This window comes from Pogoniulus pusillus, chromosome 6 (assembly GCF_015220805.1).
Source record: "Pogoniulus pusillus isolate bPogPus1 chromosome 6, bPogPus1.pri, whole genome shotgun sequence".
NCBI lineage: Eukaryota > Metazoa > Chordata > Aves > Piciformes > Lybiidae > Pogoniulus > Pogoniulus pusillus.
In genome coordinates, this window is record NC_087269.1 from 13462707 (window position 1) to 13489310 (window position 26604).

A 26604-nucleotide genomic window follows, 5' to 3' on the forward strand; every position below is an offset into this window, starting at 1 on the left:
TACGCTTTGCGACACTGCCAGAAACGCTTTGTGGCGGCGGAGGTGACAGGAGCCTCGCGGAGCAGCTGTGAGGCCACCGCTGAGCTCTGAGAGTCCTGACAGCGACTGGGGGTAGTGACGGTGCGAATAGGGATCATAGAGCTCAGCAGTGCTTGCAGTGTCTGAATGCGAGAAACTTCGCTCGGGAACTGATTACGTGTTAATAAACCACGGTCCCTTTTTGGAGTTAATGGTGACCGAGCAATTCCAACAGCATCCTGAGTGCTGCGTTCAGTTTTGGGTTCCCCAGTTTAAGAGGGAAAGGGGTCTGCAGGAGAGGGTCCAGCGGAAGGCTACGAGGATGATTAGGGGGTTGGAGCACTGCCTCATGAGGAGAGGCTGAGGGACCTGGGGCTTTCAAGTCTGAAGAAGAGAAGGCTGAGTGGGGATTTGACAAATATTTATACATATCTGAGGGCTGGGTGTCAGGAGCAGTGAGGACAGGCTCTGCTCACTTGCTCCCTGCGATAGGACAAAGAGCAATTGATGTAAGATGCAGCACAGGAGATTCCACCTCAACACAAGGGGGAACTTCTATAGTGTAAGGGTCACGGAGCCCTGGAACAGGTTCCCCAGAGAGGCTGAGGAGTCTCCTTCTCTGGAGACTTTCAGGGCTGTCTGGATGTGTTTCTCTATGACCTAAGATAGATTTGTATGGTCCTGCTCTGTCAGGGGTGTTGGACTCAATGACCTCTTTGGGTCCTTTCCAACCCCTAACACACTGTGATCCTGGCTTATATCAGAAATGGTGTGGCCATCAGGACTGGGGAAGGGATTGTCCCTCTTTACTTTGCACTGGTAGGCTGTGTCTTCAATACTGTGTTCAGGTGCGGTCCCCTCACTTACAAGTAGGATATTGAAGGTACTGAAGAACATCCAAAGAAGGGCAACAAAATTGGTGAAGGATCTAGAGAGCTGGTCTTTTGAGGAGTGCCTGAAGAGACTGGAATTGCTGAGCTTGGAGAAAAGGAAGCTGAGGAGCCTTCTTGTTACATACAAGTACCTGAATGACATTGAAGTGAGGTGGGTGTCTTCTCCCAAGTAATAAATAATAGGATGAAACATAAGGCTTCAAGTTGTGCTGGTGGAGGGTTAGATTGGACTTTCATTCACTGAAAGACTCAAGCACTGGATCAGGCTCCCCAGGGAAGGGGAAGAATCAGCATGCCTAGAGGCATTTAACAGACGTGTAGATAGGGTGCTGAGGGACATAGTTTGATGGTGACTTGGTGGTGCTGGGTTAACAGGTGGACTTGATGATCTTTTCCAACCTATGGAAAAAGTTGGCATTTTATCACCTCAGGGCTCTCTGCCCTTAAAGGCCTTGCTCTGAATTAAATTAATTAATTGCATTTAAATAATTAATTAATTATGGTGAGTCCACTTGATTTGCCAGGTATTTCTAATATTGTGTCTTTGTGTTCAGCAAATTGTGATTCCTTGATATTATAGAATAGTTTTTGAATGAAACTGGTATCCTGTGATTGATGCGCTCTTGTAATAAATTGTTTGCCTGTGCTTTGATGAAGTGAGTCACTTCTTTTTTAGCTGGAGAAGCGACGAGTGTACGAAGAGTGAAAAAAGCAAGCTGCAAGCTATGAAAAGTCGCTGGGCGTGCAATGGCTCTGCCTGCTCCCACTACAGTTCCCAGCAAGCCCCGCGCCGGCCGGGAGCAGGCGCCCTCGCAGGGCCGTGAGGCGGACTGCCGCTCCTGTCGGCCCCTGCGGGCGGCCAGCGAGCCGTCCCGCGTTCGCCTCGGTCCCCGCCCCCCACCCCGAGCCATGGACATGGAAGTGGACGCTGGCTCTGTGGTCTCGGGGCTGCCGGGCGGGGATGGAGCAGGCGCGGGCCCGGCCGATGAGGAGCGGGAGATGGAGGGGGCTCCCAGCTGTTCAGGGTCGCGCTCTCTCCCCTTCCAGTTCGAGCGGAGCCGCTTGGAGTCCAGCGGCGATGAAGACGACGACGAAGACGACGAAGAAGAAGAGATGGAGGAAGAGGAGCTGGAGGGAGATCCTGGGGCACGGTTCGGGACGGACGACGGGGAAGTTGAGTCGGAAGACGACCGCGAGGTAAGGGCGAGGCAGGGGGTTCGGGGAGGCGCCGGCCGCACAAGGGCTCCGTCGCGCGCCAGGCCCCGCTCCCGGCGTGCCCCGCGGGCCCGGGGGGCGCGTGCAGCTCGAGGTGGGGGCGCGCGCTCCCCGCGGCAGGGATGGAGGGGCGGCCGGAGCCGGAATGGGGGGGGCGCCCCCACCGGAGCCGTGCAGGGCACCGCGCAGGGTAGCCGTGAGAGAAGGACGGGAGGGTGAGGAAGGCAAGATCTGGTGGAGAGGGCAGCCTGCTCTGCTGTGGGGAGGGCGCTGGGTGTGAACGGCAGCGTCTGCCTGCAGCTGAGGCCTGGCGTCTGCCGAAGTTCACAGTTGCCAGGCAGGTGCTGTAAGCAGTGGATGTCAGCTTCCATGCTTTCGGGCACTTCTGAAAACTTTCAGGTGCCAATCTTGTTTAGGCAACCTGAGCTGGATGGTAATAGGCATTTTATTATTACCCAAGCTTACTGTATCTGTATCACTTAGCTTGTGTCCTTACAAACTCCTGGCGTAGCTGGTTATCAGTGAAACGTGTGAAATGAATCGTGCCACTGAGGGAAAGAAAGCCTCTTAGTCTGACTTGAGACTAAAGGAAACAGAACGTAGAAGTTTGATGCATTACTTTTTTTTTTCCAGATAGATCTCAGATCATTGCTAGAGAAGAAATTTGTTATTTTTTTAAATGATAGACTTCTGACAGGAGAAATGTTGAACTACTTGTGTGCATTCCTAATTAGTGTATTTTATAAGCAGAATTCAGAGCAATGAAATTCTAGTCTTTGCTTCAGTATGTATTTGTTTGTAGAAGCAAGAAACAGCACTAGTTACATATCTTGCTTGGGGACCCCAACATGCTTGCTGAGCATTTTCAAGCAATGAGTGTATTCGCTACAAGTATCCACATCAAACTTGCTGATGCGTTTAATATTCTGTAAAAGGGTTTATCTAGAAGAATTATCCTCCAAAATCATTGTTTATAGTTTGCTTTTTCAGATGTGATTTATTAAGCAAATTGAATTGCCATTCACAAAAATGTCATTTGAGAAGATCACAAGAAAATCTTTACAGAAATAGCTGTATGTGAGGAACGATTGACATCTTGGGAAAATCCATTTCTGGAGCATATTGATGCAGATTTCTTGCATGATTTAAAAATGTGGTATTTTGGAAACTATGATCAGGAAATTTTGGGGTTACTCTGTGTATTCAAACTCTTAAAACTTTCTTTGTAGCGTATGATAAACCTCGCAGACTTGACACCTTATATCCTGTGTTCCATCTGCAAAGGTTACTTTATTGATGCTACAACTATTACAGAGTGCCTGCACACCTGTAAGTATCATTATTGCCATTCTAAGAGTTTAGGTGTGAATTCAGACAGAAATAAGTTGTTGAGATGTTCTGACTCCACAAAGATAATTTTTTGTTTAAAGTGACTGTGTTGTATTTATTCTGTCCCTTAAGAAAAAAACATTTGTGGATATTTTAAGCACTAGTGAATAATGAAATCCATAACCTCTGTCTCCAGCCTATAGTGCTGCTTGGGGTTGTTGTGGACAAAGTGTAGAACCCTGCACTTGGCCTTGTTCAGTCTCATCCCATTGGCCTCTGCCCATCCATCCAGCCTGGCAAGGTTCCTCTGCAGGGCTCACCTACCCTCCAACAGATAGACACCTGCTCCTAGCTTGGTGTCATCTGCAAACTTACTGATGCTGGACTCAGTCCCCTGGTCCAGATAATTAATAAAGGTACTGAACAGGACCAGGCCCGATCCTTGATCGATATTTTTAAAAAGCTACTTTTAGTGCTTTATCTTGTTATCTTCTGCCTCAGTCTTTGTGTCTTGTTAACAGTTTCTCCACTGCTAACACAACTGTTTTCTCTTAAAGCTGATAAACCCCTTTCTGTGAACCTGCTACTTTTAGCCACATCCATGTTCCTGCCTGAATCCAAGAACCCAAGCTTCCTAGTCCTTTAGTCTTTCTAGCTGCTAACAATACATAGAAGGAAAACCTTTTTTTTTTCTTCATTCTTTCCCTCTCCCTTTTTTTCCTCTTTTTTTAAAGAACTTTTTTGGGGGCACTGCTTACTTCATTGCTATGTATTGTGCGATACTCAGTGGAGTTTGTAAGTTAGGAAAAGGCAAAACTGTTAAGGGCAATGTATGTTGCAAGTGTAACTCTGGTGCTTTCTTAAAAGTTTCCTGCTAAATGTTGTGGAAAAATTGTTCATGCAGGCTGATACAGAGCTGATTCGGTAGTTAGTAGATTATTTATTCTAGATACTTCCACTTATTAGCTTTCCTTCCATTTTTTTGAGTACATGTAAAATATAATGCAAATAGCAGAACTGTAAATCCTTGCCTTAATTCTTCTATTGAAAATGTCTGTAGAGTGCTTCTCAGCAAAACCTTTGTCTGCAGCAGTCAATGTTCCATTATTTTTAGATGTAGTGTTTTTCTAAGTAGCATAATTACAAAATTGAACCCTACCTTTGCAGTTGGATTAGGATTATTCGTAGGAATTATATTCACAGGTGTAATTCCAATTGAATGTTTGGGAATGTTGTATCCTGTACCAGGAAGAGAGCTGCCGTTTACTAAAGTTTGAAAGTTAAACGACTTGCTTCCTACTGTCTCTGACAGTTGTTCATTTGAGAAGTTTTTGCATAGTTGCTCCTCTTGCTTAATTAAGCAGATGTTTTTGTATAATGGGTATTTGGCTTTTATGTGATTTCTTTACAGTTTGTAAAAGCTGCATAGTGAGACACTTCTACTATAGCAACAGATGTCCAAAATGCAATATCGTTGTACATCAGACACAGCCCCTTTATAATATCAGGTAATAAGTTAATGCCACTTTAATAGGTATACTTTGCTGCTTGCCGTTAAATGTTTTGTTTTACAGACTTGTGCTTTCCTATTTCAAACGAAGGAACAGTTACAAGAAATACTTTGTGTCCTTTGCTAAGTTTCATCTCAATAGTGAAGATAAGAATACTCAATGTATATTTTTAATCTACTTTGTATACCTTTCTAGCGTTTTTTTACCCTCCTTTCTGGGTATTTTTAAGCATTTTTGCAATGTTGCAGATGATACAAGATCTTGACTATTTGCTTTGATTTCCTTTTTGACAAAGCTTTTTGGCATGGTATACTTATTAACTCTAAATACTGAGGTTTGTTTTCTCAAACTTCATGAAATCTCAAAGAGTGGTGCTTTTGACTTTACATTGCTGCTTCTGTTTGAGCTCTGCTGTAAGGGTATGAATTTAGGTAGATACGGAGTTGTTGCACTATACATGTCACACCTCATATAACACATGGTGTTATTTGTTGTCTCTTAAGAGTTTAGTCAAAACAATTCTGTATTGCACCAAAGACACTTTCTTTTTTTCTTTCTTTATTAGACTGGACCGGCAGCTGCAAGATATAGTCTATAAATTAGTTGTCAATTTGGAGGAAAGTAAGTCTGTTTCTTTATTACTGTATAGAGATCAAAAACTCTCAACAGAAAACAGAGTAATTCAGCGCCTCATTTCTATTCTGGAGTCCAAAACAGTTTTGTAATGTTTGTTAACAGATCTTAATGAATTAGCTGTAGCAACCAGCATCTTTCTGGTGGCTGAATACTGTTATGGCTAGTGGTATATACCCTGTCTTGTGAAACACGGGCGTCACTGTATCCAGATAAACACCTAGATAGCATTTCTTAGCCATGCCTCGTACCTTAGTACAAGTACAGAAAATACCATTCCATCTAATAAGTTCACTTGGTGCAGTTGAAAAAAGTTTGTTAAGATTATTTATCTCAATGTTTTTATTTTCTCTTCACTGTCATATTTATTTTTCTGATTTTAGTTGTGTTCATTGTCTCATTTTATTTGCTTTGAATTTTAGGAGCCAACAATTCTGCACAGTCCACATGGGTAGACTGTGTAACATATACATGTCTAGTGGTTATATATGGACTGTAGATGGTATAAAATGTACACATCTAATGGATATATATTCACTATAGATGGTATAACAATGGAGTCATGACAGTCAGAAGAAGTTTTTGCAGCTATTTTAGTATGAATTATGGCCAGTTTATCAGAATTTTTTTCACCCCTAGTTTTTACTGAAAAACTCTTACTCTGGTTGTATTAACTGTTGTACTCTCCTGTAGACTACTAATGATGAAGAGCTGTAAGAACTTGGAAGGTTTTTGCTGCTTAGACCATAGGAAATTTTATGGATAGTCTCACAATCTAAAATAACATTCCAATCCCTTCTGTTGTGTTTTTTCCCCAGGAGAGAAGAAACAAATGCATGACTTCTATAAAGAAAGAGGATTAGAAGTCCCTAAACCAGGTAAGCTGTAATCACTTTGAGGACATTGTTAAGGAAACATTTATTATACCATTTATTCTTAAGGGCTTTCCTCGAAATACTAGCTCGTAACTGAAGAAGACATCCCTTTGGAGATAGGGAATTCTTACTTGTTATGATTATTGTAACTTGTCACAGTTCTCAGGTTGCAGAAACATATGAAACTGGCAGCACTTAAAACTGCATCATGATTAGATTGTTTTTTAAACATTAGATTTTGCCTACAAACAGGAAATGCATATAAAGTATGTGTTTTGGATAACAGATGTTGAAAAGGAGTTTAAAAAAAAGAATTTCAAAGTCTGGACAGACAAGGGATTATTCTAATTATGTCTTGTCTTACCATAAAATAAACAGCTCATTGGAAAAGTGCCATGCTGCAAGCTAATAAAATGCTGGTTCAGATACATAGCATGAAATGTATAAACTAATTACTTAGTAATTAAGAAATTAGAATTGCATGAGCTCTTTTTTCCTTATGACCTCATTTGTTTTGCTTGGCACATGTTAGTGTTTTATGTTGCTTTTATTTCAAGTTGTGTTTGCATTTTGGCTATTTGAATATTTTAGCTGTCCCACAGCCAGTTCCAGTGAGCAGAGGAAGACCTCGAAAAGTTCTGGGCTCTGTGTTCCGCATCCCACCAGAACTTGACGTCTCCGTACTTCTGGAGTTCATTGGGTGAGTTGTGGGTGTGGCGAGGGTGCTGGTTGTATGTGTTGGACTGTTACTGAACGTGCTTTTCCTCCTTCTCCAATAGCAGCGGGTAACTGGTTTAACTTCCAGTGCAATAGTGACAGCCAACTGTGCATAGTTAGATCATGCAGATAATTAAATCTGTAAGATGTTTTCCTATGAAAATAGTTTCTTTAAAAGTGTAGGAAAATAGTTTCTTTAAAAGTGTAGTTTTAAAGCTTACATGTGTTCAATTTTAAGAAAGTAGCATAGTCTCAGTAAACTAAATGGCAAAATATCTGTATCTTGCACTTCCTTAATCCCTGTAGATGGCAGTACCATTAACGCTGACTCTACTAGGACTTGGTCGTGTAACCCTGAGTGTGCAACCACAACTTGGACAGCAAGAGTAGTGTTTCTCTGAATATTATAGGTGGGGGTAGTGTTGTAGTCTGCATGTAAGCTTGTCTGACAGTTTCCAGGATTTTAGTGAATTATGATGAAGCTTTTTTATGGGGAGTCAGTCACCTTTAGCCATGGACTGTGGGGAAAATCCAACCCAAATGCTTGAGTTGTTTTAGGACACAAGAAGGAAAAACATTATTGCTTTCGACATCTGTAGATTTGTGTGTAGAGATTGAGAAGAGAGTATTAGAGGACTGAAAGAAAGTCTTTCAGGTTGGAAGACTTGGTGACTGCAGGAAGGCTTCCTTAGATTGTCTTGACTGCTGGATTAGATACTGTTTGAACTCAGTTTAGTGAAAGTACTTTGGTGTAGATCTCCATTGTGAAAGCCTCCTCATGACTTCTGCCTTTCTGTGATTCTCAGCAGGTATGTTTTGGGTTTGTTTTTTTGTTTGTTTGGTTGGGTTTTGTTTCTTTTTTTAATAAGTGGAAAATGTCAGGCAGCTTAAACCTCAAAACTACTATACATAGACTGTGAAACAAGGTGACTTTTGAATCTGTGTGGTTGTATTTGTTTTGCTGGTAGTTTTATTTTGAGCTTCCATTCCAGTGTTGTGGGAAAAGCGGGTAATATTATGCAAGTACCACCTATAGAGAGATTAAGAAAGCATTTTAGATAAAGAAAACTTGGAATAGATTGTATTTGCCAGCAGAAATTGTTATTTTTGAAAGCCTGTCTGTCTACATTGTGTCTTTAGAGTATCAAGTTGCCTGTGGCTGTGGAGCTGTATCAAAGAAAATTACATCTGTAGTGGAAAAGCTTTTCGATATTTGTTTCTTAGTAACTGTAAATTTCAGTGGCAGATTTAGGTAATAGGTTTACTTAATGCTCTCTCACAGCTGGTACACATTCGTATTTAGAGGTGGAGGTACTGAGTGACAGTAACTTGCAGTGCCATGCTAATGTGTAATCTATGCAAACATCTCAAATACATTTGTTTAGTCAGTTTATAATGGTGTTTGGTTTTTGCCCTCTCCAGTTCAATGAAATACTACATCTTTTCCTCTCTCATATGTACATATTTGCTAATGCAATGCAAGAGTAGTGAAAAGTCATTAATTTGACTTAATTGAGAAATTTGTATGTTGCACTCCAAGATGGAAGTGTGGAGTATGGGTGATCACGTGGTTAGACTGTGCATATCAATGAACTTCTGTGAAAGCCAGCCGGGAATATGGTCAGTTGCCACCTTTGTGTGTTTTTCACCTTCCAGAGAAACACCTGCTGCTTCCCTCTGTTTCTAGACAGCATAAGCGCTCATCCTGTGATACAAATAGTCTGGAAGGCCAAAAGCTGGCCTAGAAAACCACTGCAGTGGTTGGCTATGTTGCATTAGCAACTTCTTAGGTACTGTCTGTTAAAAGTTCCAAATATCAAGGATGATGAAGTGTGGATATTTGAGCAGCATTGATATTACAACTTATTCCTCTGAAGAAAAATGTACTGTCATCTTGAAAAATGGCTTTAGGATGTTTGGGTTTTTTTTGACATTTCAACGAGCCTTAAAGTCATAAATAGCCAACTTCACAAAATAAATTGAGTACCAGATAAAGGATATGAGATGAAGATATATACATTCACTCTAATAATATTTCATTTGTTAGAGTTTAATGAAAGGAAAGGTGTGGTTTGGAAAAATAAACAATGTGCTAGGCTACTAAATCTGTAAGACACTACTGCAATAAAGAGCTTGAGGGTGCTAACTATTAACTTCCAAAATACTGACTGGTTTCTCTTGTGTTTCAGAGCTGATGAAGGCGCTGGGAATTTTAAGGTACGAGTATGAATGTTTTAATTTTTCTCTTATGTTCTAATTCAGAAATATGTATGACTTGAATGTATTTAATGTGGTTTTGTTTTTCATACACTGAGTGCAGCCTGAGCTTTCATCAGGATAGTAAAAACCAACCTTGGGTTGCAGCATACTTATTAACTTAGTTTTGTGTGGCATCACAGAATAGGAAAAAAAATGCTTCTGAAGATACATAATTAAAGTTTTTGTGGAAGAATGATAACAATGAAGTTTTACCTAAGTGATTCTAGCTTGTTATTCTTCCATTTGTCTCCACAAGATGCACTGCCATGCTTTTTATTGGAATCCTAAACAAAGTTATAGACACTGTCTAAAATACTGGTTTCTGAAGAAGATTCTCTAGAAAGCTTCTGTAGGTTGTTCAGAAATACACTTTGCCTTTTAAAAAGATACTTGTCTCAACCATTGTTAAGGAATGTTTGTGATTCCGGAAGGGGATTTTGATGATTTTGGGTTTTTTGTAAGTGGTTTGAGGGGGGAGTTGGTGGTTTGAGGGTTGTGTGGGTTTTTTTTTGTTAGGGTTTTTTTTACATTGTTTTACCCCTTTTAAGCCATAAATATTCCTGCTTAATTTAGTATTCTGAGCATGTTGAAGATGGAAGCCCACCATCACTTGCAGTGAATAGTTCTGTGATGCAAATAATCCTTAATTACTTGTTTATCTGTCTTATTTTTTGGAACTGGGTGTTGAATTTTATACATATAAGTTTCCAGCTCCTTTTGTTTTCAAGTGGGAATGGAAGAGAGAGAACAGTTTACAAGGTCTGTGGCCATAAACTGTGATATATACACACAGCAAGCATATATTTAGTATCACCAAGCGTGCAGCAGCATGGTCCCCTAGTACAGGTTTGAATGTCATTTCCAGCTCTTGTATGTGAATAAATCAAACTATAATTCCAAACCCACAGTTTAAATTCATTATTGGGTTCAAGGGTAGTCCACAAGCTTCTGACTCTTCTTTCAAACTGAAAAAATATGATCAACCTGGATAGCAAGTCACAGCTGCTCAGAAGTCAACATAAAAATCAAATTATGGACACAATAGGTAATCCATTTGTCACGCTGAATGCAGTCATCTGCTCTGCCTTTGTGCATCTTTGCTTAACTGTCTATATCGCCAATCAGTTGTTTAAAATGTTATCTGCAGAAGAGAAACCCATTAAAATTTTTGAGGCTGGTATAACAAATGTTTTGTCATTGCAGTCCTTGCTGCAAAAGTATTTAGAAGTTATTTCAGAGCAGTCTCACTCTTGTGTTCTTCATAGTAGCTTATTTCAGTTGACTCTGGAATTTCATGGACAGCTAAGCTGATTCCAGAGAAAGTCATAATACTTGTAGAATATTAATGAACTTAAATTCCTTGCATTATAAAATGACATGGTTTGGTTATCTGAATCATATTTGGTACACAAGCTTGATTTGGGGAAAATAAGGACATTTTAGAGAATAATTTGTTTCTCTTCAGGAAATGCCTCTGGGAGAAGTTCTTAAAATTATGAGTAATACTAAATTCTATGTGAAATTAATAGCAAATATTCTTTAGTGCTTCAATAATAAGGTTTAAGTCAGTAGACAGTTATTTTTAAGCATCATTTTAAGCAGCAGGATGTTTGAATCTGGAGTCTAAAAATATCTTTAGTCCTTTTCCTGTGAAATGATTTAGAAGTAGATCCAAGGAGGGTCCGAAACTTAAAGCTGTGTCCTTCTGATATTTAGCTCTTGTTATTGACTCAGCATTTACAAGAGATGGTGGCTTAAAATGTACATTGTCTGAAAATCTTCCATTTGCTCTCTTTAGCCTTTGGAAAAGAAGTTTGTCCGTGTTTCAGGGGAGGCAACAATTGGACATGTGGAGAAATTCCTCAGAAGAAAAATGGTTCTGGATCCTACTTGTCAGGTATGCCACTCTTACAACTCTGCTGTGATCAGTGTAATACCTGTGCCTCAGGCAGACCATTTCCATTGTTTATTAGCATCTAAATGTAACGTTAGAGTTTTTTCTTAAGTAAGGATTAAATAATGAAAGATTTGAAACTCATTTGCAACATGTTTAAGTTTTCATTATGATTTATTGTATACAATTTCTAAAATTGCATGTTGGATTTCAGAGGGTGAAATTCAAAACGAAAAAATTTCCAAGACAAAACTGGAAAGTGTGAATGTGGAATGGTATGAAGGCAGACAGGTAGGAGCTGAATAGCAGTAAAATTTAACTGAGTTCTGAAGAAGCACAGGAGGACTAAGAAAGACTTGGTGCTGTGTATGGATCTGTTGAAATGAAAAGTGTGAATGCAAAGGTAGGCACACACCTCCACGTAAGAATTCAAAGGAACAGAGGGTTATACAAAGTCATTTTAACTTGACATTTCTTTCTTAACCATTTAGATAGGAACTGCATGAGAAACCTGGTTTCAGTATATTTCAGTAGCCATTCAGCATGAGTTCTGTAATGTGTAAGTGATTCTTAATGTCGTCAATTATCAGTGAATTGAGCCAATACTGATGTGAATAGGCATACAGTGGACGTTAAGCCTGGCTTTGGAGTTGGGGCTGTGTTTTCATACAGCAGTAACTGAAACAATAGAGCATTACTGTGTGCCTCAATAGTGAGTATTCATGCCACTTTTCAGTGGTGGCAAAGCAAATCAGACCTAAATTATCATTCTAAGGAAGAAACATATTTTTGTTTGCTGGTTTCTTCTCAAGGAAGAGTGTCTAGCTTTCAGGTGGAGGTGACTTGATATTCTGAACAAATGAAAGTATTCCAAAAATTAGGCTAGAGAAATTTATCTTATTAGTTGAGTTGTTTCATTGAGGGGAAGAAATCTTCCTTGTTTGAAAGTCTGATGTACTAAAAACTCAATTTTTGGGAACAATATTCATCCATAATGTTAACTGTAGTTACCCTTCATTGAAAATCAAACTAGGACCATATGTTGCACGTCTTTCAGTTTTTACAATCTTGAGATCGTCTAATAGAGATAACTTGAGAATTTTTCCCCCATTAGTTACTTTCTGCTTGGACTTCATCAGAGAGGATGTGATCCACTGTGAGCAAATGTTACTGTGTCTCAAAAGCTGATGATTTCATAGACTTCCTTCTTGTGACACTGCTTGATTGTGATCCATTTACTTTTATCTCTGCTAGTGTCTGACTTTTATCTCTGCTAGACTGAGAGATCTGGGGGCTTTCAGTCTGGAGAGAAGGCTCCGAGTAGACCTTATTGTAGCCTTCCAGTATCTTAAGGAGGCCTACAAGAAAGCTGGTGAGAGACTTTTTAGGCTGTTGGATAGTGATAGAAGCAGGGTGAATGGAGCAAAACTGGAAGTGCTCTTTTCTGCAGTCAGGTCTTTTTTGGTGAGTACTCTTTACCCATTGTAACTGATTTGCCACAAGTAATGACTGATTTCTGGAAGATATTCAGGCTTATTTTTAAAACGTCAAGGCAGCGAAGCAGGAAGTATTTTGCCTATCTCGACTGATCCTTTGTTTGTCACATGGGTACTTGCAGTTAAAGGAGTGCATGTAGTGAGCTGTCACTTTCTCATTGCAGTATGCAGAAGCTGATGGCTTGTTGGTAAACGTGCAGAAAATGACATATCAGATATGTCATTGAAGATTAATAAGTCTAATGAGTTGTGTCTTACTCCAGCTTCCCACAGTAAGTAAGCAAAATAGAAATTAAAACAAAATTAGGGAGAATCTGAAGATAAATTAGCACATGCAAAGGAATTTAGGGACATAGAGTTTAAACCATATGTGCAAAGAATGTAAATGGGTGTTTGGCTGCTTTTGCAGTTTGTAGAAATTTGGAAGGGAGTTGAAGACTGTGATGGTTCATTTCCTATAGTCTTTCCCAAAGTACATTAAAGAAATAAATATTAACTTAGGGCAACAGGTTTTTCCTCTTAATATTAACTTATTTAGCCTTGATTTCTAACTCTTACCAGTTCTTCATTACCTAAAATAGTCAATTTACATAGAAAATGTGAGTTTTTTGCATTCAAGTTAGAACAAGAGTCAGTAAGTGCTGGATTCCCTTGGGAAGGTAGGAAATTTCTTTCAGAAATACACATTTCAGACACCATCACCATTAAGCTATAATTCACTGCATTTGCAGTTTTTTTCCACATAGTTATGTACAGATAGTGGCAGTGTTTAATTACACCTCGTCTGAGACATAAAGTGATGTGACTGTACAGAGGGTGCAGAGTCTTTCATCTTTTTCTTCTCTGTATATTAATTGCATTCTTAATTTCATTGTTGAAACTTCTAGTAGGGACACTGGGTGTGATTATTTTGTCAGTGCAGTCAGTTCCTACCTTGCATCAGTTTAACAATCTGCAAAAGTATTATTTGAGAGTATTATACTCATTTTCTATTAGAGCTGATTTAGTGCTCAAATGATAGGAAGCATGTTACCCAGTCTGAACCTCTGGCTATGCTTGATTGGTTGGCCCTGTTTGCTAATATTCCACATAAAGAGATTAAGTCAGATATTTGCCCTTCTTCATTGTCCTGTGCAAGTGGGTTGGACTGAGGTTAATGAAAAATCTGAGTAAGGCATCTGACTCATGTGACAGTGTATAGAGAAGACTGAAAAGGAGGTTTGAAGCCACTGCCTTTGTTCTTTTTTTGTAGTCCGAGGCTTCAAATTATTTTCATGCTTCTGTATTCGAGTTTTCAAATGGATTATGATTCAGATTATCTGAAAGTGAAGACTCCATTTGTTTTTCTCCATCACTTGAGCTAATAGACTGTAGTTTACATTGTGGTGCTCTGATTTGACCTCTGTGCTTTGGGCAGCAATTAATTTTCTGTTTGTGTTATATTTCTAATTGCGAGGTCTCTATTAAACATTCTTGCTGAAACTGGTTTGTAGAGATTGTGAAAAATTTTGAGCAACTGGAATTGTTAGTATTAGCTAAGTAGGTAACATTTCATTTGAGCTAAATACAGGCTATGATGTTTGGAATCCATTAGGTACTTGGCTTTGATACACATCTGATGCACATCTGTACAGTTTGTGTTCTGCTCAATAGCTGGGAGACAGTGAGTTTTCTTTAAGGGGTTACTGCCTTTTGAGGTCATCTTGCAGCATCATTATCCCTTCTCCCATCCATTCTATAAGGATGAGAGAGACTCCTAAGAGACTTGCAGCTCAGCCAATCTGCATGCATGAATGTAGCTTATGGAACAGAAATGCTCCATTAACAGACATGCATTCTGGAAGTGTGTGTGTGTAAACTGCAGCATGGGAAGGGTTGGAAGGAAGTCTCTGCTCACACAGTGTAGTTTTACTGCAGTTTCTTTATTCCAATCTTAGACTCTGAAATAGAAATATCTGGTAGCTTTGAGAAGTAAATAGCAGCTAGAGGAGGTAGAAAGCTTCAACAGCTTTTTGAATAACTATGCCAAACATTCCTGTCAATCTCTAAAACTTTGTGCTTTTATTGTCCTTCTCTGGATAGGATCAGGTGGCATAGAAACTATTGATTGAGGTCTAATGCTTTCTGGGCCAAATTCCCCCTTGGGATGAGTCTTAAGTGGCATGTCCCTTAGATGCAAACTTTCCATTTCTATCTCTCTTCCTTGGTGATTATTAATTTGTAATTGGGTGTTACTGTGGCTTTTAGAGAAATAGCTCTAGCAAACATGCTCTCTAAAGAAAATAAATGTCATAGTGGAAAGGCTACTTCATTTTAATAGAAAATTGATCAGAAGCATTCAGCAGCTACGCCTTCATGTGTCTTTTCAGCAAAAGGTCAAAGTACCTTTCTGCTGTCTCACCAGCTACCAGTACTGCTTGACTTGAATTTTAACATTTAACTGAAATTGTAGTGGTTTTGTGGCACTTGTGTTGCCAATGTCTCTTTTGTGATGAAGTATATTAATTCCTCAATGGCACAAAGATCCCTCTGAGATATATTTTGCAACTGATTTTTGTGATAAACTGGGTTTATTTTTTCATTGTATGTTTTATTATCTTGTCCTTACAGAATGAATCCTAGTATAACAATTTGCAGACAGGAACTCAGGCTTTGATGCTGGAATGAGGAGATTAGGCATTTGGTATTCAGAGCACTCTAACACTGTAAATGTAAAAAATTCAATTTATTAGAAGACACAGAATCATTCATGACTGTGATTTGAAACTGGAGCAGTAGGATTAGCAGAGGGCCATTTTCAAGCAACCATTCTAAATCAGTTTTGCAACATCGTCAGCAGTTTGCATCCTACATTGGGCATTTAGATTAGGTTTTCTATTTCTGTGTAATATGTAAAATGTCTGTGTTTTAATGGGAGTGGGTTTGAGTTTTCAAGTGCCTTCTGGCATAAAAATTATAAAAGTAAGCTTATAAAAGTAATTAAACTTGTATCACTGGAAAGCAAAGCAGGACACGTTTGTCTTAGCGCAGTAATAACAACAGAGGGTAGAATGCAGAGTATAAACAGAAATAACTGTAACTAGCTTTCAAAGAAAAAATTCTTTTGGGTTCTGTATTAAATACATCAAATGTTGATACATACACATGAGTATATACTGATCAATATCTAATTATTATTTAGTATTACGCCTAGGTTATTTTTTACCTTCTAGTTTCTCACTAGAAGCTAAAAGCAGAAGTAATACTAAGTGGTTTGTATTTTCTGCACTTTGTGATTCAACCTAATTTTAGTGGAACATTCTATATTGTTCTCATACTATATAGATGGTGAAGTGAATTAGCCCTTTTTGAGCCTCTAAGGCTCAATTGTGTTCTCAGTTCTCATAACAATGTGGTCTGCCAACACGAAGCATAAATTTTCCTAAGTCTTTTAAGGAAGAACAAGTGAGAGATGGTGGTGTCAGCTTGCCAGAGAGCATAAATCCAGGGCAGTACAACAACTGATGCACCTAGTGCACCCTTTAGTGGAAAGTGACCATATAAAAGAATATGTAGTGATAGATGTGACGCTTAAAGATGTGCAACAGACTTCATAAAGTTAAGGAAAATGTAACCAAGCTGCAGCTGCTGTGTTAGCTGTGTTATCTGCTGCATTAGTTGACAGAGTGGGTGCTATGTTAGCTGCTCTAATTTGGACTGTTGGAAACTGGATTTACTTATTATGTACAGTTAATTCATAGTAACTTTATGGTGAAGCTTACCTTTCATAATTGTTAAGGCAAGGAATTCAGAATACTTCATTATTTTTTTCCCCACCAACTTACTGGGCTTGTGGACAGTTACTTAATAAAAGTGCCTCCTGTGGAACTGCAGCCATCATTGATGTAGCTGGGCTGCAGTAGAAGACATTGCTTAGAATTGCTGAGTATGCCCTTCACTTGAATCACAGAAGTATTAATTGCATTTTGAAGGAGGACTGTGTGATGTAGTTGACAGTTGCACACAGTGAATAGTTCTTTACTATTAAAATGGTGTGGTCAGCAGGAGCAGGGAGGTCATTCTGCCTCTGTACTCTGCACTGGTTAGACCACACCTTGAGTACTGTGTTCAGTTCTGGGCCCCCCAGTTTAGGAGGGGCATTGAGATGCTTGAGCGTGTCCAGAGAAGGGCGACGAGGCTGGTGAGAGGCCTTGAGCACAAGCCCTACGAGGAGAGGCTGAGGGAGCTGGGATTGTTTAGCCTGGAGAAGAGGAGGCTCAGGGGAGACCTTATTGCTGTCTACAACTACTTGAGGGGTGGTTGTGGCCAGGAGGAGGTTGCTCTCTTCTCTCAGGTGGCCAGCACCAGAACGAGAGGACACAGCCTCAGGCTGCGCCAGGGAGATTTAGGCTGGAGGTGAGGAGAAAGTTCTTCCCTGAGAGAGTCATTGGACACTGGAATGGGCTGCCCGGGGAGGTGGTGGAGTCGCCATCCCTGGAGCTGTTCAAGGCAAGATGGGACATGGCACTTGGTGCCATGGTCTAGCCTTGAGCTCTGTGGTAAAGGGTTGGACTTGGTGATCTATGAGGTCTCTTCCAACCCTGATGATACTGTGATACTGTGAAAATGCTTCCAAACAGTCATATTAAACAGACTTACTCAGGTGTTTTCTCACTCAGTGTAAGAATGAGAATAGCAATGGCTTGTTTGCTCGCAGTCATGAACAACTTGCTGTCTTTTGCAACCGATAAATGACTCTGGATTTTTGTGGAGTTCTTTTAGTACACCATCTGAAGTCACATTAAGTTCATCACAGTTATAACTAAACAGCTTTTTTCCAGCAAACTCACCAAACTTGAAGTGGAAAAACAAACTGTCCTCTTAGCTCCAGAAGTGAGCCTCAGGTTAGACATATGGTGTAGGAGGCATTAGGGTGGTGCAGTTGTGCTGCGCATGCTAAATACATGTGGACAACAAAGGTACAGATAGCTTTAGTGTCCAGTATTCTAGATTTGAAATCTTGTAATCAAATTTAAAGGACTTAGATACTGGTTTGCTAGTCCAAAGGTAGGCTGAACTTGACTGTGTTTGCGTTTTTTTCACAGGTGAACATAATATGTGGTGATCATCTGCTAGAACACTACCAGACACTGAGGGAAATTCGTCAAGCCATAGGAGAGAGTGCAGTACAGGTATGCGTGGCAGTTGGACTTTGTTCAGGTTTTCTATTTTAAAAGAGAATACTTCTTTCTTAAAACAGCAGGTAGCACTAACTTGCCCAAGGCAGGATTGGACGTGGTACTTGGTGCCATGGTCTAGCCTTGAGCTCTGTGGTAACAGGTTGGACTTGATGATCTATGAGGTCTCTTCCAACCTTGGTGATACTGTGATACTGTGATATTGTAGGTAGAATTGAGCAGTATACTATGTGCTAAGAGTGTTCTGGATAGTTTGGTGGTGTTTTGAAGATGAGAACTTTGAGGCCATTCTTCTGTAATACAAGTTGCTGTCTTGACAGTGCTAAATTATGCTGGACTTTCTTTCGATTAACATTCTTTGTTTCCCTCACTGGTAACTGTATCTCTGCAAGAAATGAAAGGACTGAAGCATCTCAGTTAAGGCTAGCCTTGGGACTGGCAGAGGAATAAGCTTGCTCATAAAAATACAACTCAAAGATACAGAGTACTGAATGCAATTAATATACCTGATGCATATTATAGTGACCCTGGTTACAGCATGAATGTATAGCAAACTATTTCTTGTTAATTTACTGTCTTAAGTGCTGCTGGCTCTGCAAACAAGAAAGGATTTTTTTTCTTTGGGAATCTTTTCAAGTATCTTTATAATGGGAAGAGTCACACCATTTTAGAAGTGCAACAAAAGCAATCAGTAGTCTGTCCAGTTCATAGTAAGACACATATGTAAAATCATGATATATGGTGAACTGTATGTTGCTCTAAACTTGGAAGACAGAGGAATCATAGAATCAACCAGGTTGGAAGAGACCTCCAAGATCATCTAGTCCAACTTATCACCCAGCCCTGTCCAATCAACTAGACTAGTTTGTTATAATACATTGGAAAGAAACAGGTTTTAGAGTGATATTACATTTGGAACTGAATCTAAGCAGGAGGCAGGAGGACTAAAATAGTAGCAAATTCAGTATCCTTGATTCGTTTGTGCATACACCTGCACAGTCTTTTAAACTTCCTGCTGAGCCCTTTCATTCTATAAGAAGGCTTCTGTGTTGGGGCAAGAAATGGAAAGGTGGTTCAAGATATCTGGGACGTTGCATTGCCTGTACCTGGTTTAAAGGTTTCCACAGTCAGGGCAGATAACACATGACTCATACAAGTTTTAAAAGTCTGTGTTAGTGTTAAACATCTGTGAGGCTTAATGTCCTGCTTGAAGTCTTACCTGCTTATATAGTATGAATCAAAAACATAACCTAACTCGACACAACCTAAAACAACCAAAAAAAAACATAACAGAAGGAAGCCAGCAGTGGTAACAAACTTGCTTGTAGTGTAGTGATTTCATTGTGAGTAAATACAGCAATCCACTTCTAGTGATGGAAATGCCCTCTACTAAACGCTTCACTAACTAGCAAGAGGAAGATTTATTTCTCATTCCAGAGGTACAGACAAATGTACCTGCTTTTAAACCTCCATCCTAATACTCCTTTTTGTAATGAAGAATGGTCTTGGGGGAGTGCTTTAAGGAAAACTGCATCAGTTTAATGTCTTGTCAGATATGGATCAGCCTAGTTGACGTTTAGTATCTTTCATTTCTTGTCAGAATTGGGTCTGCCTGATTAATGTTGTTTAGTGGCTACGTACCAGTCACCAACTCCACCAAGAGAACAATTGTCTCAGGATACATTCTCCAGTGATGTTTCACATCTCATTACAAATCTTTATGCTAGTGATGAATTCCTGCAAGCCTGCTCTATTGGGCAAACAAACAGAAAAGTAAAAATATTTTTGTGAAGTCTTGTTCTTTCATAGCCATTCTTGCCAGAAAATAGGAAAGGTCAGGTTCATCCTTAATTTGTCATCATTTTATTACACAACTTCTTAGGATACCAGATAATTACAGTAGGAATGTTGTAAATAAACCATGTTTGCTGCTTTTTTGATACTGAGATAATTGTGATGATTTCAAGTTTTATAGTTTCACATTATAATACTTTTTCAGAATTCAAGAGGATGAGTTTCTACAATTAAAAAAACCTTGCAAAGATGTCTTTAGATAATCATCTGGGGAAGGGTGGGGGGAAAGATAGGTCAAGTCTAAAAATGTTAAGGGTTTGGGATTTTGTATTGGTTGGGGTGTTTTTGTTTTTAATCAAGACCTGAAATTTAACGAGGGACATGATTCTCCTGTCTCAGTGAGCTTACAACTACAGAGGAATATTTGATGGATTTTAAATTAAGCTCCAAGGGCATCTTGTGCTATAATAACATTCCAACCTTTCCAAACCCGTACTGGAACTTGGAATGTCCCTGACAGCTCTCACTAGGATGCCGCTCTTCAAAATTGCTGTTGTCATTTGCCAGTTTCTCAGCTTCATTGTAGATGCTTCATGCTAATAAAATATGCCTTTTAAAGTCATTTAAAGGAATAAACATTGGAATTTTTTTAGATGAGTACAGTCACAGTACAGAAGAGAAAAACAGCTGCTCTTCTGAATCACATTTTTCACTTGCACTTTCATTCATGTCATTAGTTACTCTTTTTGCTGATAAAAGTGATTTTAAAAGGCACATAAGTTTTTCTTATTAATGCAAAAGCATTAATTATAGCATGCATTCCTTGACAGCGTTTACACTGGAATTTTTGTGCAGTGCAGCTAACATATGCTCTGTGTGATTTATTTTTCTGGGCCATAATCACTATAACTTTTTAAGGGATTTTTACTCCCTCTAAATGGTTCTTAAACGCTCAAGTTTGTTTTATGAAGATTTTGGATGTTGTTTTCTGGGTTTTTTGGGGGGTTGGTTTGATTTTCTTTTTTCTTGCTGAGTCACACAGTATAGTAATGCCTCGGAGCCTCAATAAATTCAAGTCTCTTATAGGTGTAAGCTAGCAGGATTTTAGCTGATCTGTGTAACCATATGGCTTTCCGGGAAATGTGGGAAGAGAATTGGGATCTAATGGTAAAATAAACATTCCTGATACTGGCCCCATAGTAACCTGTTTGGGTGGTTTTAATTAGAGTACATAGGCAAGTAATTGCAGCAGTTGAGTGTAAATGGGTAAGCATGTTAGTTTCAGAGCAATTGGTAGAAGGCAAAAAAGAAATTCAGGAATAGGTCTTGTAGATCTGAAGGTATTTTAACATTTAGGTGGTTGGTTGAATCTTAGCTGGAAATAGGATTTTTGGCTCTGCTTAGGGCAAAACAGAATGCTGAAAGAGATTTATATAAAAGCAAGCAAATTGCTCTGTTTTTAAAGCAATGCAAACTTGTGGAATTTACTGCGAGGAGGGATCAAAGGCACAGAAATTTTGTAAAGGATCTCAGTTTTGTTACCGACCTTTGAGATCTGCCTGTAAACAAGAATTTGATGACAAGGCTGAAGAAGGAAGCTTATTAATAACTCTGCAGGAATATAATTTCTTCCCTGTATTACCGTCCTTCCCTTTGCTGCAGAAATGCCACATGACCCAAGCTGCTAGTTATTTTCACTTGTCTGAAACTGGCCTTCTCAGAACTCTGTCACTGATGGCTATAATGAGCTTCCACCTGGGAAAAGCTAAAAAGAGTTGCTTCTTTTATGTCCTTGGCACAGAGGTGTTGCAGGTTATAATGATCTCTTTGTAACTCTCGCCTTTTTGCAACCCAGTGCTATTATTTTGGGGTTTTTTGTTTCCTAGGCTAGGCAGTGAGAGCTGCAATCTAATTTAATTACTGTGACCCTCTAGCACACATCTGCTATAGAAATATTTCTGTTGTGAAGGCGCTGAATTTGGAAAACAGGACACTTCCTGCTGCTGTTATTTTAACATCAAATATGTATATACTGTGATCTTTCAGTCTCTCACTTCTGCTCTAAAGTTTATACCTGGGTGCAACAGGTGGGATCATTCCTATTTGTTTACTTTTAGGTCAGGTTCAAAAATGTATGGCAAAAAACACTGGAGTGTTCCTTTTGAGTATATCTGAGTTAGCCTGATTGAGATTCATAGTAAGTAGTGAGAGGTCATCTATTTGGATTTCCTTTCAAGAACAGTATCTAGAGAAAGCAGCTGAACATATATACAGAAATGTGTTTCTAGTGCCACCATTTAGCTGCCAAAGTTAATGAAGTTAATGGTACACGAGAGTAAAATAATTACACACAGCAGCAATTAGAGAGGTCTTCCACTGAAAAATCTTTGTGGCACTAGAGTCAGAAAGACGTGCTGCTTTCCTGGTAGGAGGTTGTTTTGCACATTGAATATAGAGGGTTTGATAGCCAGTGTCTGAAAAGAAGTCCCAAGAGAAGAAATAGAGGTGTGGAAAAGCACATTCTGTCCTCATGAGTCTTTTTGAGATCAATTTCTTAATCAGAAAATCACAGAATGTGAGGGATTGGAAGGAACCTCTGGAGATCATTTAGTCCGACCCTGCTGCAAAAGCAGGTTTACATACAGCAAGTGAACTTAAATTTCCCAGACTGCATCAGGTTGGAAGGGACCCTCAAAGGTCATCTTGTCCAAACCCCCCTGCAGTGAGCAGAAACACCTCACTGCTGAGGACCACATCAAGTCTGATCTGAAATATCTTCAAGTATGGGGCATCAACCACATCCCTGGGCAAGCTGTTCAAGTATTTTACTACTCTTATTGTAAAGGATTTAATCTTAAATTCTCTTCAATGCAAAATGGATCAGAGAGATATATTCTTGTTTTCCAGTAGTAGGTGAGGCTGTGCCAACTGACCAGGCAAAAGCATTTCTACATAGATAATAAATGACTTTAAAAAACCCAACACATACATTCTTCCAAAACATTGTGTTTAGACTAACACAGTACTTTCTGTTGTTATTGTGTTACTAATACAGAATCTGTAAACTGCTGACAGTCTTGTTACTATTTTCTTAATTAAAGATTTATAATTTTCTAATGTGCTGATATGCCCCCTCAAACAGAACTGTGTAACTTCTCTGGAACATATGTCCCATGTATTAATAGACAAAAACATCAGAAGCAAAATCTGTTAGAAGTTGTAGCATGTCATTTGTGATGAATGTAGCTCTCTCTTTACAAGAAAGCTTTTACTGAAGACTCCATGTTAGTAGATGTAGTGCAACAAGTCTGATTCTAGTGGATCAATGGTGGAAACTAAGTGCCAGGCCTTTCACCAATGGTGAGTTAGATAAGCTGAGACTAATGAGTCAAAAAGTGTCCTGTTTTACAGCTGAAAGGAGTTTTTTACTTTACTGTGTGGAGCAATCTCAGAAGAGGAGAAACATGGCTTAATAATAAACTAAAAGGTTTTGTTTGGGTTTTTTTATGCCTTGCATTTGTTATTCAGTAAGTGTGTAATAGCAATTTAGGCCCTTCCAGTACAGCTTTTGGCAGCATCTTCTAAAAAATACTCAAATTACTGTTTTTTCTGCCCCATAATACCATGTGGAAAGCAGCACAAGCTGTAAAAGAGAGCCTATTGTATGCAGATGTGATAATTCCATTATAACTTTTATTTTAAAGTACTAGATTTTACTTCTAGTAACACCTTTCTCCATCTCAAAGAGAAGAGGATATGTCATTATTTGCCTTGATTTTTCAAAACTTGCATTTGCCATACAGAAAGGATATGGTATAAGATGGTGAATGAGATTAAGAAGAGGTTCTGCTATGCAGCAACTGTCACACCAGGTGGTGACAGAAATGTCTCAGAGATCACAGAACATTAAAGGTTGGAAGGGACCTCCAGAGATCATAGAGTTCAACCCCCCTGCCAAGGCAAGATCTCCTAAGGTCATTCACACAGGAATGCATTCAGGCAGGTTTTGAAAGTCTCCAGAGAAGGACACTCCACAGCCTCTCTGGGCAGCTTGCTCCAGGGCTCTATCACCCTCAATGTGAAGAAGTTTCTCTTCATGTTGAGGTGAAACCTTCTATGTTCCAGTTTGTAGCCGTTGCTCCTTGTCTTATTGCTGCTGACCACCGAAAAGATATTGGCCCCATCCACTTGACACCCACCCCTCAGATATTTGTACACATTGATCAGATCTCCTCTCAGTCTTCTCGAGAGTGAACAGCCCCAAGTTTCTCAGTTTGTCTCCACAGGGGAGATGCTCAAGTCCCTCAGTCATCCTTGTGGCTCTCCGCTGGACTCTTCCCAGCAGCTCCCTATCTCTCTTGAACTGGGAAGCCCAAAATTTGACACAGTATTCCAGATGTGGTCTCACCAGGACAGAGTAAAGATGGTGAAGTGGTGTGTTGATACAGTTTCTTTCTCTTCTCTATAGGATGGTTTACTTGTACTGCACTATAACCTGGTAGTATCTCCACTACCTATAACTTAAAGACTGCTAGAACATCAGAAGGCAAAAGAATCTGAAGTCATCGAGCGTCTTCACTGCTGTTTTTCACCAAAGACGGCCGTTACATTTCCTGTGACAGGAAGCAAGTGAGAAGAACCACCAGTAACTGCTACATGCTTGTAATTTAACATCCAGTTTTACCACTGTAAAATATTACAGCTTCTGTAAGTACGGCTATAGATGTTACTACGTTTCCCATTACGAATTACTGTCTTCAGATTTCACTCAGCTCAGGGAATTTCAATGCTTGGAGTAGCTGCATTTTTTTTTACCTTTTTAAAACCACAAGATCTCATGAAATGAATAGCCTTTTCTTCCTCACAAGTTGTGAGATACTGCTTGCATTCTAAGCTAGAACAGTGCTCTCAGGGATGATCTTCAGGGGGCAGTATAATTTATTATGGAGAGGAGACAGTCATCTGCCAAAAAAAAAAGTAGACTGTGATCACCTGTCTTTGGGGAAGGGAACTTTAGAAATTAAGACCAAAATAAGAAAATGATGCATCATGTGCATTGGGTTTTTGGGGTTTTTTTTGAGGAGTAGCATTAAATTTAGTTGTTTTTCTTGAAGAAAGACAATTTTATGGGGTTTTTTTTGTGCACTGGAAATTTATTTGGTGGTAGTTTGGCTTATACCAAATGGTGGATTGTGCATCTCTAGTCTTAATGGAGATGAGCTGGCTGTAAGCTGGTTAAACTATGCATGGAAAAAAAAAAGTAGCACCTGTTTCTACCTGCTCGCTTTATGTGAAATAACTGTCAGCCCAATTCTGCTCACATGTAAAATCTGTCAACTGACTTGACTGGCAAGAGCATAAATCCTTTCACTTTAGCACATCTCTTTCTAGCAGCCATGAAAATGGTAGCTTTTTCCACTCTTTCTAACATGTATTAGCGCATTGTAGTGGAAACCAGGGTTAAGTCATAGAGTACTTGCCTGTTTACTACTAAATCCAGAGAGGGCATTAGGTAACTTTAACATACTAAAATAGTAGGTTTCTTGACACCTTCAAGTACTTCAAATTTGGTTCTGTATGTGAGGTTTCCATGGTTTCTTGTGCAGCATTAATGACCAGAACCTTGTGTGTTATGATCTTGCTGCGTACTGAGTCATCGGTGTGGGGGTTTGTGAAACCTACAGTTATATGCTCTGCTCCTCCCTGCTCTTTAGATTCGGTGTAGAGAAAGGGAAGGGATTCCTCTGTAAGGTGTTTCAGAACACCTAATTATCTCAGATGCACTTGCTCACTGTCAACCTAAGAGGACTGACATTGTCTAAAGAAAGCTTTCATGAATCATTCCTCAGGTCTTTACATCTGTAAAGATGACACCGTAAGAAAAAAGTCCTCTTTGAAGTAATTCTTGTAATGTTTTTTAAAAACTGTAACAAAAGCATTTCTAGCTACAAATTCCTATTTTACCTTTAAAGTTTGTATAAAAGTAGTGTCTAAAATGCAGCAGAAAATGAGACTATTTTGTAAACACTTTGTGAGTTGTATTGATAAGAGATTATATATTGTAACAGTAAAATAAACTTTATTTTAACCTATTTGAAATGAAGCTGTCATATTTTCATGCCATGCCCCCAAGGTCAGTCTCAAAATTATAGCAGTTGATAACTGAAATTGCTACCTGTGCTCTGGGGTTGTTAGAATGAGTTTTCAATTAGAAGGTTGCATAGTGAAGTGTAGTTTAATAGCATGGTCTCCACTGGAGCTAACTGCTATATAGATATCTGGAGTAACATGGAATTTCTGGGACTCTCCTTTTAATGAAGATTTCAATTAGAAATAGCTCAATGAAGATCTCAATATGGTTTTTCAACATATCCAGGAGAAATAATTTTGTATAATTACAGGATTCCTGTTTTCTCTCATACATACATACATCTGTTTTTTCAAGGCACCTCTAGATTATTTTTGTCTGTGTTTCTGGCTGTTGTTACCAAGTGCCCTGTGAGACAGATCTTCCTTTGCTGTTCTGATTGTCCTGGCTGGATGTAAGGCTTCTGGCTCGTATCACACTGACACTTCCTGTTTCATTATTTTATTTTCTATGTATAGCTGTATGCTTGCAAAAAACGTTAGTATAGTCATATTTTACACTGCAGGTTCTCCTCTAGGTTTGAACTGCAGCAGGGCCTATTTGCAAAGCTTAGCAGCTGTGTAGAGGCTGATAGTTTATTCAAATTAATGGCACTCTAGGATACTGCTGACTTGCATAGCCTCAAGACAGCAGTTCTTCCACTGA

At 39.3% G+C, this 26604-nt stretch overlaps 1 protein-coding gene across 3 annotated transcripts; it reads left to right on the forward strand.

The window, feature by feature from the left end:
• Positions 1 to 927: 927 nt before the first annotated feature.
• Positions 928 to 25903, forward strand: PCGF6 (polycomb group ring finger 6). Of its 3 annotated transcripts, none has more exons than XM_064144456.1 (11): positions 928 to 1062; positions 1588 to 2108; positions 3356 to 3455; positions 4867 to 4963; positions 5532 to 5587; positions 6418 to 6477; positions 7066 to 7174; positions 9381 to 9408; positions 11249 to 11347; positions 13005 to 13112; positions 17925 to 18005. In XM_064144456.1, exons 2-10 carry the CDS (start codon positions 1659 to 1661, stop codon positions 13065 to 13067), a joined length of 1062 nt encoding a protein of 353 aa, XP_064000526.1. In that variant the 5' UTR covers positions 928 to 1062; positions 1588 to 1658; the 3' UTR covers positions 13068 to 13112; positions 17925 to 18005. The 3 variants fall into 3 exon arrangements, with proteins under 3 accessions (XP_064000526.1, XP_064000525.1, XP_064000524.1); XM_064144455.1 differs by lacking the exon at positions 13005 to 13112 and adding an exon at positions 19618 to 19809 and having other exon boundaries at positions 931 to 1062; positions 17925 to 18011; XM_064144454.1 differs by lacking the exon at positions 13005 to 13112 and adding an exon at positions 24280 to 25903 and having other exon boundaries at positions 934 to 1062; positions 17925 to 18011.
• The last annotated feature ends 701 nt before the right edge of the window (positions 25904 to 26604 follow it).